This window comes from Lontra canadensis, unplaced genomic scaffold, assembly GCF_010015895.1.
Source record: "Lontra canadensis isolate GAN:19392208 unplaced genomic scaffold, GSC_riverotter_1.0 scaffold29, whole genome shotgun sequence".
Lineage (NCBI taxonomy): Eukaryota > Metazoa > Chordata > Mammalia > Carnivora > Mustelidae > Lontra > Lontra canadensis.
In genome coordinates, this window is record NW_022631023.1 from 13,541,463 (window position 1) to 13,555,421 (window position 13,959).

The window sequence follows — 13,959 nt, forward strand, 5'->3', positions numbered from 1 at the left end:
TTCTTTCTTTCTTTCTTTCTTTCTTTCTTTCTTTCTTTCTTTCTTTCCTTCTTTCTTCTTCTTTCTTTCTTTCCCTTCCTTCCTTCCTATCTTCCTTCCTTCTTTTCTTTTTCTTTCTTTTCTTTCTTTACTTCATGTCTGGTGATGGAATGATTTGATATTTGGTTTAATTGGGAAGAAAGGAAATATTGTATTGACATTATGTGAGATGTTTCAGTGTTGTAGGGGGTGGTTCTGTGCCCTGAGGCTAGCATCAACCCTTGTTTCTATCATGAGGAGCCAGTAGGTATCTGCAGTAGATATCTGGGTATGAGAAGCCTGGGAAAAAGTTTTGATGATTCCAGACAGGAGATGGCAGTTATTTCCTTCCCTATGGGGAGAAGTAGATATTTCAGGATAGAGAAGAGATCAAGAGGGACAAAATTTTCCCAAATTCCCTGAACCTTGTTATATAAGGTATATTAAATGATAAGAATTAGGAATAAAGTAAAATGCTGCTCCTTATATAAAAAGTGAGACTCCAAATAATGAACTCTCTTTTTCCAAGACATTAAGATTTTTGACGGTGACTGTCACATGAAAGTTGCTTACATACTTGTTGGGTAAGTCAGGGGGTGAATGGTATGCTCTTGCCAATTACTGACAGTATATAAGGGTCCAAGTGTAGTAGGGACCACACTTCACCACACATCCACTTGCAACCCACCTGAATCCTCCTCTCCTGACAACATGTGTTGCAACTACGGGAACTCCTGTGGCTATGGCTGTGGATGTGGCTATGGCTCAGGCTATGGCTGTGGCTATGGCTCCCGTTGTGGCTGTGGCTATGGCTATGGCTCAGGCTATGGCTGTGGCTATGGCTTAGGATGTGGCTATGGCTATGGCTCCCGTTATGGCTGTGGCTATGGCTCCTGTTGTGGCTGTGGCTATGGCTCAGGATGGGGCTGTGGAAAAGGCTCCTACTGTGGCTGTGGATATGGCTATGGTTCTGGCTGCTGTGGCTACCGGCCATTTTGCTACAGAAGATGTTATTCTTCTTGCTGCTAGACCATCACTCTCCAAGCCCCATTTGCTTCTGAAATGACACCACCAAAGCAACAGCTGAAGCAAGAATCCATACCCCAAGAATTCTATATCCAGGAAATTGCATGCTTGACAGAGGCTTTGACCCCCAGTGAACGTTTGTGAGGATGGGATCTTAAGGCTCCAAGCTGTGTGATATCATCTGAGTATTTCCTAAATATTGGTCTTTGTTCCCTTAATCTGGATTTTGTGTTGGGACTGTCCCAGGGATCCTAACATCTCACAGTTGGACAAAAAACTCATTCTCAATAAAAATGGTTCTTTGCTTCTAACAAATCTCTGTGTTCTTGCTTGTGAATTACTCCTGTTTTTGAGTTGTTATGACCTCTCTTGAAACTTGGGTTGACAATATATTTCATGAACTTGAGGGCTCTTCCGTGATATAATATAAGCATTACTTCTCATCATGCATCAGGGATAATGTCTTCTTCACTTATTTCTCATATCCCTCATGCTCAGGCACTCAGAACACAGCACAAATCACATGTTATTACATAACTGTGCCCTGAAAATCACTCTGTGTCTAGAATTGAGGTGATGGGGAAAGAGGAGGAGGGAGGACACCTATTCAGGAGGTTGTGACAGAAGCCCAAGGGAGAGGAGGTGTGGTCTGAGAGCTGAATGGTTTGGATGAATGGCATGAGAGAGAGAGTCTCCAGGATTAATGAGAAATTAGAAGCAGACTCAGGTGACTCTTGAAGAAGTAAGGGAAGCATAAATTAGAAGCAAAATGTGGTATTGTATCATGAGCATTTTGATGGAAATGGTAATGTATTTGTTTGGATTTTTTTGACTTTAAGAAATTGATTTGTCACTTAATTTACAAATAGTTTTGAATGTTTTTTTAAAGATTATTTTTTTGAGAGAAAGAGAGAGGGAGAGAAAGCAAGAGTATGCACAAGGATGAGCAGAGGAAGGGACAGAGAGGGAGACACGTAGATTCCTGCCTAGTGCATCTTGAAATTAAGAGTCTGATGATTAACTGCCTGAGCCACCGGGTGCCAAGTTTTGAATGTTTCTGAGAAGAAACAGTCCTATACACTTTAGACAGAAGTGAAATTGTAGATGGGTTTCCTGCTCTCAGAGTGTTCATATTCTACTAGGTAAAAATAAGAAAAATAAGGAGTAATTAAGATATATTTAGAGAGATAATTGCTATGGAAGGAATAGACCAGTTTCCTGGGGAAGAGAGTGGAGGTTGAAGCATTGGAGAGATAGTTCAGAGAGTTATTTTGACATTTTGAGTCAAATGCACTGATGAGGCCAGTCACAAGAAATACTGCAATGTATGGTAGTAAGTGTTAAAGAAGAAGAGAAATGCATTATGTTTTAGGTATGATCAGTGGTGCCACAATTTTTAGTGGAAAAGAACAAGGATTAGTGCTTAAAGGTGCTCTCTAGTGCCTCAGTTGATGCAGATACAAGAATGGGATGAAAAGCCCAGTCCATTGTCTAATCTTGAGAGACTAGCACTTCGTGGGTTCTGAGTTCAGTGTCCTCTCCTTCTACACTGTATCTTGTAACAGAATGTCTTTTCAGGCTCAGTTTCCATGGGTAGTGAAACATGACTCCCCGTCTCTTCTCCATGACAAGGATCACTGCCCAAATCTGAATCTGAGGTCCCTGGAGGTAGTAGCCTTCACCCAATGGCCAATTGCAAGAGAGATGGCTCTGCCATCCAAGTCAGCCCCGGAGTGAGGTCATACCTAGGATATAATTTGTTCTACTGATGAAGAAACAGGTATTCTTCAATAGATGGATAGTTTTCATAGATGGGATATTTGTACATCTGATGTGAGGATTGATGGCACTCTGGGTAAATCTGAGGTAGAGAAATCCCACAAAGAGGGGAATGGAATTCTAATAATTAGAGTGTGTTGGAAATCTACTCATTGTTTTATTATGGTCTTTGTCCTTGAAAGCTTTCTGAAAGAGAGAGAATATCATCCATTTAGCATCAATATTGTAGCTGACACATCTACTAAAGGCCAATCCTTAATTAGGCCTATTTGATAATTCAGACATCTGGAAAAATATCTTCATAAACTAACACATGTCTTCAAAATGGGAAATTTGTGACTCTCTTAGTCAAAAAACATTTCAGACTTTCGGTTTGAATGAAATGAGAACAGTGTGATAATGTATCCAAACATCTTATAGTTTCTAACTGGCACAACAATGTTAGAACATGAGTTTTTTTTTTTTTTTAAGTTTATTTATTTTTTAGAGAGAGAGACAGACACTGAGAGAGGAAACACAAGCAGGGGGAGTGGGAGAGGGAGAAGCAGGCTTCTTACTGAGCAGGGAGCCCGATGTGTTACTCGATCCCAGGACCCTGGGATCATGACCTGTGCTGAAGGCAGACGCTCAATGACTGAGCCACCCAGGTGCCCCAGGACATGTTTTTGTTTTTATGCAATTGATTTTTATTGAGGGAATACTGATTGAGTTCAAATTACATTCTGGGTACTCAGAACTAAGTGGTGATTCAAGGATTCACTGAATAAGAGTCCCCCCCACCCCCGCTATCATGGATCAGTATCCACATATGGATATGAATGGAAAGGTACAAGAATTATGCGATAAAGACAGAAAAATTTTCCAATAGTTAGGAATATTGTGACCAGACAGTGGTTGCTTGAAAAGTAATGTGTCTATTCTAGGGAACTTGTGTATTAGAACTCAGAGTTTTGATTTTCAAGAATGAGAAAGCAGTTCTTAAATTTAAGAACAAATATGGTGGGATGTATTTTTCTTTAAGCTTCTTGGAAGGGGTGAGATACAGCAGAGATATCAGATAGACAAAGATCTAACTGTAGAAAAAGCAGTCAGAATACTGATGAAAAATTTTAAAAATGAAAGTTCTCAGAAAAGGAATTCTATAGATGTATGAATATCCCTGTTGAAGGCTTTCAATAAAGGACTGGATGGCACTCATTTCATTGTTGTTGAAATTTGAATGTGGAGAAGGAATGATCTTCCCAAGTTTGTACTCCCATTCAACTTGGACATCATAGTTGTCACAGTAAAATAATTAAAATTCTGGATTTTGTCTGTTTCAGAAAATAGTGACTTAGGTGAATCTAGACAACCAAGATAAGCAAAAACATCACACACACACACCAAATAGTACCTTTCTTCTTCTCCTACACCCCCTTCTTCCATTTCTTCTCCTTCTTCTCCTTCTCCTTCTCCTTCTCCTTCTTCTTCTTCTTCTTCTTCTTCTTCTTCTTCTTCTTCTTCTTCTTCTTCTTCTTCTTCTTCTTCTTCTCCTCCTCCTCCTCCTCCTTCCTCCTCCTCCTCCTCCTCCTCCTCCTCCTCCTCCTCTTCTTCTTCTACTACTACTACTACTACTACTACTGCTTCTTCTTCTTCCTCTTCTCTTCTTCTCCTTCTCCTCCTCCTCCTTCTCCTTTTCTCCTCCTCCTCCTCCTCCTCCTTCTTCTTCTACTTCTTCTTCTTCTCTTCCTCCTTCTCCTCCTCTTCCTCTGCCTCCTCCTCCTCTGCCTCCTCCTCCTCCTTATTCTTCATCTACATGTTTGGTGATGGAAAGTTTGGATGCTTGGTTTAGTTGGGAAGAAAGGAAATATTTGGAATTAGACACCAGTAAAGAGAGAAGCTAATTATTAGTGTGAAACTGCAAACCAAGGTTTTTAATCTCAGCACTACTGACATTTTTAAAAAATCAGATGTTCCAATGTTGTTGGGGGCTGTTCTCTGTCCTGAGCCTAGCATCATCCCTGGTTTCTACCACAAGGAGCCTGTTGGTATCTGCGGTAGATATCTGTGCAAGAAGCCTGACAAAAAGTTTCAATGATTGAGAAAGGAGATGGGAGTTATTTTCTTCTGTTTGGGCAGAAGTAGATATTGTAGGTAAGAAGAGGGACCAAGAGGGACAAAAATTATCCTAAATTCCCCCAACCTTGTTATATTGGGTATGTTAAATGATAGGAGCTTGTGAAGTTGGGTATCTGGTATGTTGAATGCATGATTCTACTGGGACATTCTTTGGCAGAGAAAATTAAAATACTGCTCTTTAAATAAAATGGAGTCTCCAAAATAATGAGCTCATTTCCTTCAAGACATTATTGACTGTTGACATTGACAGGCACATGAAATTTGCTTACATATTTGTTGGGTAAGTCAGGGGGTGAATGGCATGCTCTTGCCAATTACTGACAGTATATAAGGGTCCAAGTGTAGTAGGGACCACAATTCACCACACATCCACTTGCAACCCACCTGAATCCTCTTTTCCTGACAACATGTGTTGCAACTACGGGAACTCCTGTGGCTATGGCTGCGGATGCGGCTATGGCTGTGGCTATGGCTCAGGCTATGGCTGTGGCTATGGCTCAGGCTGTGGCTGTGGCTATGGTTCCCGTTGTGGCTGGGGCTACGGCTCTGGATGTGGCTGTGGCTATGGCTCAGGATGTGGCTATGGCTATGGCTCCCGTTATGGCTGTGGCTATGGCTCAGGCTGTGGCTGTGGCTATGGCTCAGGATGGGGCTGTGGCTGTGGATATGGCTATGGCTCTGGCTGCTGTGGCTACCGGCCATTTTGCTACAGAAGATGTTATTCTTCTTGCTGCTAGGCCATCACTCTCCAAGCCCCATTTGCTTCTGAAATCACACCACCAAAGCAACAGCTGAAGCAAGAATCTGTACCTCAAGAATTCTGCATCCAGGAAACTACATGCTTGACAGAGGCTTTGACCCCCAGTGAACGTTTGTGAGGATGGGATCTTGAGACTCCAGGCTGTGTGATATCATCTGACCATTTCCCAAATGTTGTTCTTTGTTCCTTTAATCTGGATTCTGTATTAGGACTGTGCCAGGGATCCTAACATCCCACAGTTGGGCAAAAAACTTATTCTCAATAAAAATCATTCTTTGCTTCTAACAAATCTCTGTGTTCTTGCTTATAATTTATTCCTTTTTTCTTTTCTTTCTTTCTTCTTTTGGTGTTAGGATCCCTTTGAATATTGGGCTGACAATACCTTTTATGAACCTGGGATTTTTCCTTGTAATAATACAAGCATTTCTTGTCATATGTGCATCAGAGATAATGTTTTCTCCTATTTCTTGTATCCTTCATTCTCAGGCACTCACAACCCAACAGAAATCACAAAGTATTTCAGAACTGTGCCCTGGAAATTGCACTGTGTTCAGAATGAAGCTGGCGGTCAGTGGGAGGAGGAGAAGGGATGACACCCATATAGGAGGCTGTGACAGAAGCCCAAGGGAGAGGAGATGTGGTCTGAGTGCTGAAGGGATGGATGATTGGCATGAGAGATAGGGTTTCCTGGATTTATGAGAAATTAGAAGCATGTTCTGGCGACGCATGAAGAACTAAGGGAAAGATAAGGTAGAAGAAAATGTGGCATTCTACCATGTGCATTTTGATGCAAGTGCACATGTATTTGCTTGCATATGTTGGGTTTAAGGAAATTGATATAAGTCATTTAATTTACAAATAGTTTTGAATGTTTTGAGGGGAGCTCTCCTGGACATAGAAGCAAAATTGTAGACAAGTTCCTGCTCTCAGAGTGTTTATATTCTAAAATGTGATACCAAAAAATGAGGATTATGTAAGATGCATTTAGACAGATAATTGCTATGGAAAGAATAAAGCAACTTCCTGGGGAAGAGACTGAAGGTTGGAATATTGGAGAAATAGTTCAGGGAGTTATTTTGACATTTTGAGTCAAATGAACTGATACGTATTACAAGAAACATTGGAAAGGATGTTAGTTAAGTGTAAAGGAAAAGAGAGGTTAATTATGTTTTGCACATGATTAGTGGCATCACAATTTTTTTTAAATGTTATTTATTTATTTGACAGACAGAGATCACAAGCAGGCAGAGAGGCAGGCAGAGAGAGGAGGAAGCAGGGTCCCCACTGAGCAGAGAGCCCGATGCGGGGCTCGATCCCAGGACTCTGGGATCGTGACCTGAGCTGAAGGCAGAGGCTTAACTCACTGAGCCACCCAGGCGCCCCGACATCACAATTTTTTACTGGAAATGAGCAAGTGGTTAACTAGTGGTTAATGGTGTGCCCTAGGGTCTTAATTGGGGTAGAGATAAGAATGGGATGAAGAGCCCAGTCGGCTATCTGAGTTTAAGAGCCTACCATTTTGTGGGTTCGAGTTCAGAGTCCCTTCCTCATGTGGGGAAGATCTCTACAGATCTCTGACATTGTATCCTATCACATAGAATGTCTTTTCAGGCTCAGTTTCCATGGACAGTGAAAAATGACTCACTCTCTCAAATCCATGACAAGGGTCACTGCACAAATGCTGAGTCTGAGGTCTCTGGAGCTACGAGCCTCCACCGGACGGCCAACTGCAAGAGAGATGGCTCTGCCATCAAAGTCTGCCCTCGAGTGACATTATGTCCATGTTATTGTGTTCTAGTGATGAAGAAATAGTTCTTTTAAGAATTGGAGAATTTTCACAGGTGCAATATATGTAAGTCTGATCCGAATACTGACTGTGCTCTGGATAAATCTGAGGTGGGGAGATCCTACAAAGAATGGAAGGGAAATCGAATAATTACAATTTGTTGAAAGTCTACTCATGTTTCATTATGTTCAATGTGTTTGAATTCTTTCTGAAAGGGAAGAATATCATCAATTAGGCATGACTATCACAATGTATATGTCCAGTAAAAGACCAAACATTTATAAGGCATAGAAAGTAATCTGTACATCTGGATAAACATCTTTGTAATCTAACAGATATCTTCTAAATGTGAAATTTGTGACTCTTTTAGTCAAAGAACGTTTGAGACTTTTAGCTTGAATGAAATGAGAACATCGTGATAATGTATCCAAATATCTTATGGCTTCTAAGGGGCACACTAACCCTTGAACATATATTTGTTTTAATGCATCTTTTTTTTTTTTTTTTTTTTTTTTTTTTTTTACTCAGAACTAAGTGGTGATTCAGGGATGCAAAGAATAAGAGATTTTTTTCTGCTATCATGGACCGGTACCCAGAGATCTGAATGGAAACCCTCTAGATATAATGCAATAAAGGATGGAAACTTTTACAATAGTCTATGGGTATTGTGATTGGAATGGCAGTGTTTAAAAAGTAATAGGTCTGTTCTAGGGAACTTGTGCATTAGAATTTAGAGTTGAATTCCTTTTTTAAAAAAATATTTTTTAATATACTAGTCATAGAGAGAGAAAGTAAGCACAAACAGGGGGAGCAGTAGGCAGAGGGAGAAGCAGGCTCTCTGCAGAGCAGGGAGTCCGATGCAGGACTCGATTCCAGGACCCTGGGATCAGGACCTGAGCCAGAGGCAGACGCTTAACCAGCTGATCCACCCAGGTGTCTCTAGAGTTTTGAAGTTCAAGAATGACAGAAAAGTAGAGAAAATAAAGGCAAAGAGTAAGTATAGTGGAATGTATTTTTCTTTAAGCTACTTGTAGGGATGAAATATGGCAGAGTGATCAGATACACAAGTGACCAACAGTAGAGAAACTAGTAGGATGTATTATTAACTGAAGGAAAGATGTCGAATTATGAAAGTTCTCAGAAAAAGAATTCAGTAGATTTATGAAATCCGTGTTGAGGTCTTTCAATAAAGGACTGGATGGCACTCATTTCACTTCTGTTGAAATTTGAATGTGGAATAATAGAAGGAATGATCTTCCTGAGTTTAGACTCCCTTGCAACTTGGATTTCATAACTATTACAATAAAAATGTAATTTAAGTCTTGGGATCTGCCTGTTTCAGAAAACAGTGATTTAGGTAAAACCTAGACAACCACGATAAGCAAAAATACCACAAAAAAACCCAAACTCATGACACCTTTCTTCCTTCCCTTCTGCCATCCTGCCTTCTTTCCTCTCTTTCTTTCTCCTTTTTCTTTCTCTCTTTTTCTCTTTCTTTTTCTTTCTGGTAGGTGTTGGAAGGGTTGAATGTTTCCTTACCTGAGAAGAAAGGAAATATTTGGAATTAGATACCAGTAAGGCAAGAAGCTAATTTATTGATGTGAGGCTACACACCAAGGTTTCTAGATATCCACAATATTGATATTTCAAATCAGATGTTGCAATGTTGGGGGCTGTTTTTTTCTGTCCTGAAAATAGCATCTTCCCTCATTTCTCCCACAAGGACCCAAAGATATCTACAATAGCCATCTGGGTTCAAAAAGCCTGATAGGAAGTTGTAATGATTCTAGTTTGAAAATGGGAGTATTTTTTTCCCCCTGTGGGCAGAGGTAGACGTTTTAGTAAGATTAGAGATCAAGAGTGGCAAAATTTTCCTAAAATCCCCCAACCTTGTTATATCAGGTATATTAAACAATGAGAGGTTGTAAAGTTGGGTATCAGTGATATGTAGAGCACATGATTCTACTGAGACAATTCTTTGACAGAGAAAATTAAATGCTGCTCTTTAAATAAAGTGGCAGAAAAATAAATAGAAGAGGAGATTCCAATTAACGAGCTCACTTTTCCAAAGACATTAAGATTTTTGACAGTGACTGTCACATGAAAGTTGCTTACATACTTGTTGGGTAAGTCAGAGGGTGAATGGTATGCTCTTGCCAATTACTGGCAGTATATAAGGGTCCAAGTGTAGTAGGGACCACAATTCACCACACATCCACTTGCAACCCACCTGAATCTTCTCCTGACAACATGTGTTGCAACTATGGGAACTCCTGTGGCTATGGCTGCGGATGCGGCTATGGCTGTGGCTATGGCTCAGGCTATGGCTGTGGCTATGGCTCAGGCTGTGGCTGTGGCTATGGTTCCCGTTGTGGCTGGGGCTACGGCTCAGGCTGTGGCTGTGGCTATGGCTCCCGTTGTGGCTGGGGCTATGGCTCAGGATGTGGCTGTGGTTACGGCTCAGGCTGTGGCTGTGACTATGGCTCAGGATGTGGCTGTGGCTACGGCTCAGGCTGTGGCTGTGGCTATGGCTCCTATTGTGGCTGTGGCTATGGCTCAGGATGGGGCTGTGGAAAAGGCTCCTGCTGTGGCTGTGGATATGGTTCTGGCTCTGGCTGCTGGGGCTACCGGCCATTTTGCTACAGAAGATGTTATTCTTTTTGCTGCTAGACCATCACTCTCCAAGCCCCATTTGTTTCTGAAATGATACCACCAAAGCAAGAGCTGAAGCAAGAATCCATACCTCAAGAATTCTACATTCAGAAAATTGCATGCTTGACAGAGGGTTTGACCCCCAGTGATCGCTTGTGAGGATGGGATCTTGAGGATCTAGGCTGTGTGGTATCATCTGACTATTTCCCAGATGTTGTTCTTTGTTCCTTTAATCTGGATTCTGTGTTGGGACTCTCCCAGGGATCCTAACATCCCACAGTTGGACAAAAAACTCATTCTCAATAAAAATGGTTCTTTGCTTCTAATAAATCTCTGTGTTCTTGCTTGTGAATTACTCCTTCCTTTTGAGGTGTTATGGCTACTCTTGAAAATTGGGCTGACAATATGCTTCATGACCCTAGGCTCTTCTTTGATATAATACAAACATTTCCTCTCATCGTGCATCAGAGATGTCTTCTTCACTTATTTCTCAATTCTCTCCTGCTCAGGCATGCACAGCCCAAAAGAAATTACACAGTATTTCAGAACTGTGCCCTGGAAATTACACTGTGTTCATAATGAAGCTGGGTGCAGGGGGAAGAGAAGGAGGAAGGACACCTATTCAGGAGGTTGTGACAGAAGCCCAAGAGAGAGGAGATGTGGTCTGAGTGCTGACTAGATGAATGGCATGGGTGAGAGAGTTCCTATGGTTAATGAGAAATTAGAAGCAGACTCACGTGACATATGAAGAACAAAGGGAAGGATAAGTTAGAGGAAACATGTGGTATCATGTCATGTGCATGGGACTGCATATTTATTTGCTTGCATATGTTGAGTTTAAGGAAATTGATTTTTTTAAATTAAAGATTTTATTTATTTGAGAGAGAGGGAATGAGAGAGAGAGAGCATGAGAGGGAAGAAGGTCAGAGAGAGAAGCAGACTCCCTGCTGAGCAGGAAGCCTGATGCGGGACTCCATCCTGAGACTCCAGGATCATGACCTGAGATGAGGCAGTCACTTAACCAACTGAGCCACCCAGGCATCTCTAAGGAAATTGACTTAAGTCACTTTTTGATAAATAGTTTCCAGTGTTTTTGTAAGGAAACTGCCCTATACACTGAAGATACAGTAATAAAATTTCAGAAGAGTTTCCTGCTCTCAGAGTGTTTGCATTCTAATAGGTGATAATAAGAAAAAGAAAAAAAAAACTAAGATACATTTAGACAGATAATCATTATGGAGGGAATAAAACAGCTTCTTGAGGAAGACAGTGAAGGTTACGTATTGGAGATACGGTTCAGGGAGGTATTTTGACATTTTGTGTGAAATGAACTATTGTTTGTTACACAAAAGGGCAGTGTTATGTGTAAAGGAAGAAGAGAAATGCATTGTTTTGTGTATGATCAGTGGTGTCACAATTTTTAGTGGAAAAGAGCAAGGACTAGTGGTTAATGACATGCTCTATGTGTGAACTGGTGCAGATATAAGAATGGGATGAAAAGCCCAGCCTACTATCTGAGTTTGAGAATCTACCACTTTGTGGATTCTGTTTTCAGATTCCCTTCCCCATGTGACTTTTCAGTTCTCTAACATTGTATTCCATATTATAGAATGTCTTTTCAGGCTCAGTTTCCATGAGCAGTGAAAAATGATGCCCTGTCTTGTCTCCATGACAAAGGTCACTGCACAAATCTGAGTTTGGGGACCTGAAGCTAGGAAACTCTGCAGAATGACTGTCTGCAAGGAAGGTAACTCTGTCAACAAAGTCAGACCTGGAGTGAGGCTATGCCCAGGATATAATATGTTCTAGCAATGAAGAAAAAGGAGTTCATCAAGAGTTAAGTAGTTTTCACAGGTGGAATCCTGTGTAAGCCAGATCTGAGGACTGACTATTCTAGGTAAATCTGAGGTGGGGAAACCCTACAGAGATGGGAATGGAATTCTTATAATCACAGTGTGTTGACAATCTACTCATTGTCTTATTATGATCCTTGTCCTTGAAGGCTTTCTGAAAGGGAAGAATATCTTCAATTAGGCAGTGATATCATAATATCAGTTATCATAATATTAATTGATATCATAATTTATATACCCAGTAAAGAGTTGACCATTTATTGAGCCTATTAGATAATTTATACTTCTAGAAAAATGTCTTCATAAACTAACACATAATCAAATCGTGAAATTTTGACCCTCTTAGTCAAGGAACATTTGAGACTTTCAGCTTGAATGAAACAAGAATATTGTGACAATATATGAATATATCAAATATATCAAAATATTTTAGAGCTTCTAACTGGCACAAAAATACTTGAACATGTTTTTGCTTTAATGCATCTGTTTTTTAATGACAAAAGTATTGATTAAGTTCAAATTATGTCCTGGGCACTCTATTTAGAACTCTATTTAGAACTAATTAGTCATTCAGGGATGCACAGAATAAAAGTTTTCCAGGGATCTGAATGGAGGTGACTAGAAATTATGCAATAAGTGTAGAAAACATGTTCAATAGTTCAGGGGTATTTTGGTGGGAAGGTAGGTGTTTGAAAAGGAATGTATCTATTCTATAGAACTTGTGCATTAAAATTTACAGTTTAAAATTTCAAGAATGACAGAAAAGTAGAGAAAATAAAGGTAAAGAACAATTGGAATGGGATGTATTTTCTTTAAGCTTCTGAGAAGAGAAGAAACATAGCAGAGTGATGAGATAAAACAGTGACCAACAATAGATGAAGTCGTAGGAAGTACTTTCAATATAAGGAAAATGTCTACTAATAAAAGTTCTCAGAAAGGAATTCAGTACATTTATTAATATTCCTGTTGAAGGCCTTAAGTAAAGGGCAGGATGACGCTCATTTCCTTTATTGAAACTTGAGTGTGGAGTTGAAGCAATGACCTTCCTAAGGTTGTACTCCCTTCTAACTTGGATTTCATAGTGGTTACAGGAGAAAGTAATTTAAATTTTGGATTCTGCTTGGTTTGGAAAGTGGTGATTTAAGTAAACCCTAGAGAACCAAGATAATCTAAAACATCGTAGCAAACAAGGAAACAAACCCCCAAAGAGAAATCTTTCATTCTTTCTTCTTTTTTCTTGATTCATGTCTGGTGATGGAATGATTGGATATTTGATTTAGTTGGGAAGAAAGGGAATATTTGGAATTAGACACCAGCAAAGAACCTAATTTATTGATGTGAAGCTAAATATCAAGGTTTCTAGATCACAGCACGATTGACATTTTATTTCAAATGTTTCAATGTTGTTGGGGGCTGTTCTTTGTCCTGAGATAAGCATCTTTCTTCCTTCCTACCACAAGGAGCCTGTAGGTATCTGCAGTAAGTATCAGGGTACAAGAAGCCTGGTAAAAAGTTGCAATGAGGGGACCTCGGTGGCTCAGTTGTTAAGCGTCTGGCTTCAGCTCAGGTCATGATCCAGGAGTCTTGGGATGGAGCCCTGCATCAGGCTCCCTGCTCAGAGGGAAGCCTGCTTCTCCCTCTCCCACACCCACTCCCTCTCCCACTGCCCCTACTTGTGTTCCCTCTCTCACTGTGCCTCTCTGTCAAATAAATAAATAAATAAATAAATCTTTAAAAAAAAAAAAGTTACAATGATTCCAGAAAGGAGATGGCAGCTATTTCCTCCCCTATGGAAAGAGGTAGATATTTTAGGAAATATTTAGGAAAGAGGAGAGATCAAGAGGAACAAAATTTACCTAAATTCCCACAACCTGTTATATCAGGTAGATTAAATGCTAGGAGCTTATGAGGTTGGGTATCAGTGGTATGTATAGCACATGATTCTACTCAGATAATTCTTTGGCAGA

The 13,959-nt window shown here is 40.3% G+C and overlaps 3 protein-coding genes across 3 annotated transcripts; all 3 read left to right on the top strand.

Annotated features, from left to right (window-relative positions):
• The first annotated feature begins 729 nt into the window (after positions 1-729).
• Positions 730-1,047, top strand: LOC116872392 (keratin-associated protein 21-1-like). The gene has a single exon (XM_032865558.1). The coding sequence runs from the start codon at positions 730-732 to the stop codon at positions 1,045-1,047; it is 318 nt and encodes a 105-aa protein (XP_032721449.1).
• A 4,301-nt stretch (positions 1,048-5,348) lies between these two features.
• Positions 5,349-5,678, top strand: LOC116872393 (keratin-associated protein 6-2-like). The gene has a single exon (XM_032865559.1). It carries the CDS (start codon positions 5,349-5,351, stop codon positions 5,676-5,678), a length of 330 nt encoding a protein of 109 aa, XP_032721450.1.
• Positions 5,679-9,737: 4,059 nt separating this feature from the next.
• On the top strand, positions 9,738-10,157 carry LOC116872394 (keratin-associated protein 6-2-like). The gene has a single exon (XM_032865560.1). It carries the CDS (start codon positions 9,738-9,740, stop codon positions 10,155-10,157), a length of 420 nt encoding a protein of 139 aa, XP_032721451.1.
• Positions 10,158-13,959: the final 3,802 nt, after the last annotated feature.